Source organism: Ruditapes philippinarum, unplaced genomic scaffold, assembly GCF_026571515.1.
Source record: "Ruditapes philippinarum isolate M1 unplaced genomic scaffold, ASM2657151v2 ctg6542_1_1_1_1, whole genome shotgun sequence".
NCBI classification, from domain to species: domain Eukaryota; kingdom Metazoa; phylum Mollusca; class Bivalvia; order Venerida; family Veneridae; genus Ruditapes; species Ruditapes philippinarum.
In genome coordinates, this window is record NW_026864424.1 from 39948 (window position 1) to 46170 (window position 6223).

General features: G+C 30.0%; 1 protein-coding gene across 1 annotated transcript; it reads left to right on the top strand.

The window, feature by feature from the left end:
- The first annotated feature begins 1463 nt into the window (after positions 1 to 1463).
- Positions 1464 to 5903, top strand: LOC132725522 (thyrostimulin alpha-2 subunit-like). Its single transcript, XM_060710659.1, has 3 exons — positions 1464 to 2592; positions 4201 to 4376; positions 4979 to 5903. The coding sequence occupies exons 1-3, from the start codon at positions 2349 to 2351 to the stop codon at positions 5066 to 5068; spliced, it is 510 nt and encodes a 169-aa protein (XP_060566642.1). The 5' UTR covers positions 1464 to 2348; the 3' UTR covers positions 5069 to 5903.
- The last annotated feature ends 320 nt before the right edge of the window (positions 5904 to 6223 follow it).

Consider the following 6223-nt stretch of genomic DNA (forward strand, 5'->3'; position numbering starts at 1 on the left):
AATTACAAAGGAAAAAAAGAAAGAAAAAACACAGATAGGATGACTATTTGTAATAATGCATGTTCGTAATGTCAGTGACTGCACTTGTCAATATGTTGTGAGACAAGTATTAACGACTTTGTTGTGATGAAAACATTGCAAACATAGTTAATATTATCTTTAAAACCACAGTTAAAATGTTGCTGAACTGACGTTAATGAATTCCTGATTCAAAGGCATGCATTATTAATACCGAACTAAATTGGCCAAATATCCTCAACGTCATGATCCTTCATATGAACATGTTTCTATAAAAACAAAATCTTGTTTTAATTTAAAACATGAAACACAGTGTGTATTGCCTGTTTTTTCTTCAGGAAATTAATTTTATTTCAATGAGAACTTCTTCCTTGTATTTAATTTTGCAGTACTGAATTTATTGAAATATAAATTCACTTAGACGAAACGTTTCACCACGTGTAAAACTATTTCGTTCTGATACTTTTTTGTATAAAAACTACGTCCAGGAGGGATTATTACAAATTCATTATGCATTGAAAGTCTTCTCAGCCCCACCATGAGTTGCTAGCAGAAGTGAGCAAGACCACCTTCCTTCCAGTGGTAATATGGATACATCAGTCTCGAGGATAGCTTTATTCAGATTTTATCTCCAAATTTTATATTGATAAAGGATGCCTTGGTTTTGTATTATCCTTGATACTGTAAGTCATGTATTTGTTTAAAATATTGACAGTTCGCTCGTTGTTAAATTTGAAAGACAGAAGTAACTTTTAATGTTACTTCTTCTCTTGTTCATATCTGTTAAATATTACAGCACCTATTGAACAACCGGGCAACCTGACACAATGACAAGAGATGCTCATGGTGAAAAATTCTTTCTAAATAGATTGAACAATTTACAGACCAGTCATAAACTTCGTCTTTTATAAACAAATTTTTATAACAATATACATGTATATACCAAGCACAATGCCCCTTAACTGATGTAGCAAACAAAGATATGATGCTGCAAATCGAAAAATACGATAACTGTTACGGAAAATACATAAATAAGTATGTCTGAATGTCATTTTATGGAAAGAATGTTAATTGGTTCAACTAATTGATAAAATGTTATCCCTTTATGTAACTTAAATAGTGGTTTTAATTTATCTTTTTAAATGATAATGTGATAACAAGCCTTATAAATAAACATTATAAAATTCTTTACTTTTTTCTTGTGGTGAATGTAATTTGTTCTTTCCTATCTCAAATATTTCCGTAGCGACGATTTTCCAATGACACAAGTTAGTGATGATGGAATTTAGAGTAATAGTTGCAGGGACTTATATTCCTTTAATCTCAAAGTAATACTTAATGTTCATACATTCCTGATGTAAAACAGAATATGTATTTTATTAATTGCTTAAAAAATTCGTTTAAAATTAAATATTTCGTTTAAATTTTATTTAATATCTTGAGTACAAATGCTATACAAATACGAATATGCTATGAGAGAAGTATTTATAATGATTATTGTTATCGTAAAACTAGCTCGTGTCGCAGTATTGGATGTGTGGTATTTCTAGTGGAACAGATTGCAAGCTTTTTATAAGCGTATTTTACTACGATACTTGCTTTGCTTGAGACTTTTTTTATTTTATTTCAGAGGCGTGGCCACTGACAATACCGTTTATGGAAGACTATTACAAGGCGGACATTAAGAGAGATTGTTATCATCTATAACCTTTCGATGTGATTATTGACTAAACTCCTACATGTTTAGGACTTATAGAGATACTGGCAGCTTTAGAAATCTGTATAAATATCATGTGAAAAATTGACGATAAATAGTTGACCGAATACAATTACGACTAAAGTTAATACAACTATTTGAAGAAGGTGATTTTGATATAGGTTCTCAGGAAAGTGAAACACAATTCAACTGTTAACTTGAAATTCCACATATAATAAAATATCGATACCTGATCAACTAGATTTTTTTTAGATTTGACGACAGATTTATAATATATATATATATATCTAAATATATATTTCCTTTCTTTACTAACAAAAAAATATTTATTGATTTATTGAGATAAAAGTATAATATTGAAAATTAGAAGCAACAACATAGAAAAAGGAAACGGGACAGATGGATTGACTATTAGACAAATAATGATTGAGATGTAATCGTGCTGAGTAAACGAAGAGACGATATTTTAATGACAGTTTTAAATAAGAAATTCTGACGTTGATATTACAATTGGATACTGGTAAAAATAAAACAAATCTGCAGATCAATCGATACAATAATTATTTAGAGATAGATAGAAATTGATAAATATACGTGCAAGATTGAAATTGAAATGGAGCAGCAATACAGCAAAGTGAGCCAAAACATGCTTGGGAGCCTAGAAGAAATGTGTTTGACTAAAGTAAATTATTTTAGAAGAACTGTAAATCAAACTGTAAACAAATATTTAATATGTTCAAACAATAGATATAGAAAAACACTATGGAATATTTATTACACAGTTTTATTATTGACAATTTTATTCTACCCCTGCACAGCCGCTCATACATGGGCAAGTCCAGGATGTCATAAAGTTGGTACGTATTTTATAGATACTACCTAATTATTTTATTTATAATTTTTTTTTAATTTATCTATTTTATTTTTTTCTTTGTTGTTTTGATTTCAATAACCCCCGATTTAAGAATAAAGCCATATTTTTCACTTGTAAATCTCGCATTTTATTTTAATGCTCATATTTTTTCCGAAAATTAAATATGATTTAGTAAAACGAAAAAAAGTCGAAATACTCTAGTCTATGATGTATTGAAATAGTTCATTCATGTATCTAAGTTACCAGTTTATTTTCCATTTGGTTATGGATAAAGTAAGCTTATAGCCTTCTTTGTAATTGTAGAAATTATTTATCGGTATTTATCACTAATATAATCACCTATGCTCGGTGTACTTTATTGATATTGAATGGTCTACTTTTTACGTGTTAATTTGTTTCCCCTAAAATCCTTAAGACAGGGAGAAGGAATAATCCAAAGTTCAGCCATATTCTATTATATTTCAAGAAGTTTTATTACCTTTGGAGGAGAGGGGGGATTTATAAGATGAAGAAAATATAATGAATACGTGTTTTGAATCGTAGAAAAGAAATCAGAGGCAGCATCTTGGTAACTGATTGACCTTTTATAAGATTTCTATCCAATTTTGGGCTAATGAAACATAGTTGAATAGACAAGAGAGGAGTCATTATGCGTTGAATTATTACCAAGAATAAGCAGTAATGACGTCTTTCCTTAGTAATCATCAGTTGTTTTACATTGTTCCATAATTTATCGAACTCTTGTTCATTATGTTTCTCCTAAATGTTGATAAAGTAAGGAGTGTTAAATATCTTCCATAAAAGAAAAAAAAATCATATTTCAAACTCCTAACAAAGCGAATATGCTGTGAATATTATTTCATTATTCTAGAGGCCTCAAGGTAATATAACTTTTTTTTTTATAAATAATGTTAATGATTAAATATAGAAAAAAGTCTAAGTTGGCATCTAACATTTATACATCAAATATCAACAGCAATATTCCTTCCGGTATATAATCAATAATCGTCATGTATCTTTCTACATAAATCATAATATCAATATCAAGTTCATTTTAAGCAAATGTCTTTATAATACCATTTACTTGTTTATGTCTGCCTCTTTCAATTTAATGGCATGAACGCCTAGCAACGTGTCCGTTACCTAGTGCTTCGAATTACTTATCATTTTAAATACAAAGAAAACCTCAGGAGGAATATGAAGGAATATTAAATACAGATCTTTAAAGTAAAAATTATAGAAAACCTTACAAAAATATTTCATTTCTTTAGATGCCATCATAAAAAAGATGCAACTACTTCATCAGCTGAAAGGGGTTGGGCATATGGTTATTGCTGATGAATTTGAATAAATTGCCCTTAGTTTAGCTCAATGGTTCTAATTATAATGAACGAAGGGTTATCTGGATTATGTCTGTTTGTCCCATTTCATCAGTGTACTTCGTGACGGGTTTTCAATATACAATTTCACATCATCCTTTTTACCAAAACATTTCATGTTTCGTTTCAAATTATTTAACACTACCTCCTTTGTAATATAAACAACATATTTTTGACATATGATAGTTCTAATTGGCATTTATTTACTTCAGGTCACACCCGACTTATACAAGTACCGGATTGTGTAAAATTCAACATTACCTTGAACGCTTGTAGAGGTTTCTGCAAATCGTTTGCCATTCCATCTCCCAGCCATACGCTTAGAGCCAATGCCAAACATCAAATAACATCACGGGCTGAATGCTGTAGTATAAAAGAAACGCATGATGTAAGTATTGCCATATTATAAAAATAAATCTGGGCACATGAAGTGGTGTTATCAAATTATAGATATTGTTTTAATAATATTAATTTCGAATCAAACAAAGATCTAAATTTTGCTTCGTAACTTTTTTTTAACTAACTAGAAAAAAATGGCGGTTGATCATTTCTAGAATATTGTTCACATTCGATTTTTATTGAACAACAATAGAAATATCCCGGATTTCGATAAATGTTGTTTTTTCATATTTTTTTACCACTTGGTAAAAGCGTTGATCACTTTTATAACTGTCGTGCACTGTGTTGCTATATCGGTGAAACTAGGTAAGATGGGGAAACCACCATTTACCGATTCCGGATAATCTATAGCTGCAATAATGCTACTTAATTGAGATTCAGATTGAATAGAAATTTCTATGTATTGTCGATATATAAATTTATTACAAATATAGGCTTATACTAATTTTAGACCTGCAAACAAAATGAAACGGACATAAATATGAACACGTTTGCGTTGGATTTCAAAGACAAAAATGGTAAAAAAAACTTGGAAAGTTTAGAATTTTATCTTTACTGTCATACAATTTATTGTTATTTTTTCAATTTCAGGTTAAAGTTCTAGTGAACTGTTTACATGGTGAAAGAGAACTTATTTTCAAATCAGCAAAAACCTGTTCATGTTCTATTTGTTTTAAATAAGTGTCGCGTATATCGGAAATACAACTATTGGAAATGGTAATGCTGGACAACAATCTAAGAAGATGATTATCAACCGACGCCGGCGGAACTTGTCTCACTTAGTTCATAATTTGTTCTCAAATATTTACATTATTCGTTATTGATCTGGGTCATTTCTATCAAGATTTATATTAAATGCTTTTTTGTGTGTTAAATTTGAAAGCTTTTCATGTGACAAGACACATACTAGCAACCCTGCGCAAGAAACTAGGACAAGGTGTTATGTAATGCAGCTGAAAATGTTTCTAGATGAATATACTATTTTAACGTTTGACATCTTGAAAATACGATACAGGGATATATTCTGCGATATAAGCAGATTATTGTGATAAACAAACGGATAAAGACATACTTTAGTTGTTTGATAGATTTGTAGTGTTACTCATTTTTATCAAAAGTTTGCGTACGAGAGTCTGTAAGAAGGAAATAGAAATGCAATGTTATCACGACATTGTTACATGAGACATACGTACTAAGAAGGTTCGGCGATAAAACACAGGACGGGCGTTTAGTTTTACCGCTTTGAGATGACTTTATGCAAGAATTGAATCTAGTCAGATGCAGTAAAAAGCCATGTCATGTGTGTACACAATAAGCATCGTTATTGACTTTATTATTACAACTGATATCTTAATGTATCAATATTGTTTAAATGTTAAGTTATTTTTCGAACAATAATCATATATGTATTTATTACTACTAGTCATATTGGTTTGCCTGAAGGTTAATTGATATTTTGAAACTCATTTCTTGCACATGCATGTGAACAGAAGATAACATTGGAAGGTATTTAAAGTGTTGCAAATAAAATAAGAAAAGAAAATTATGGTTGTCTTTTTATCTTTCTACAGATGGAGAAATGTTGCGTCTTAACTAAACTTAAAACCCATGCTAAACAGCCATTAGAACTCACCAGACTGTATGCGAAGAACTATACATTTAAAACACCCTCGCATCATGAAATAAGAGTAAATGATCATTGCTTAAACATAGCAAACTGCTACAAGCTCTTACACTGTCAAGATTCACCATCAATGCTGCAATTAAAAAGTTTCATAAAAACAGATATAGCAACATTTGTTTAATGAAATGGGTTTCATATCGACTCCCGCTCAT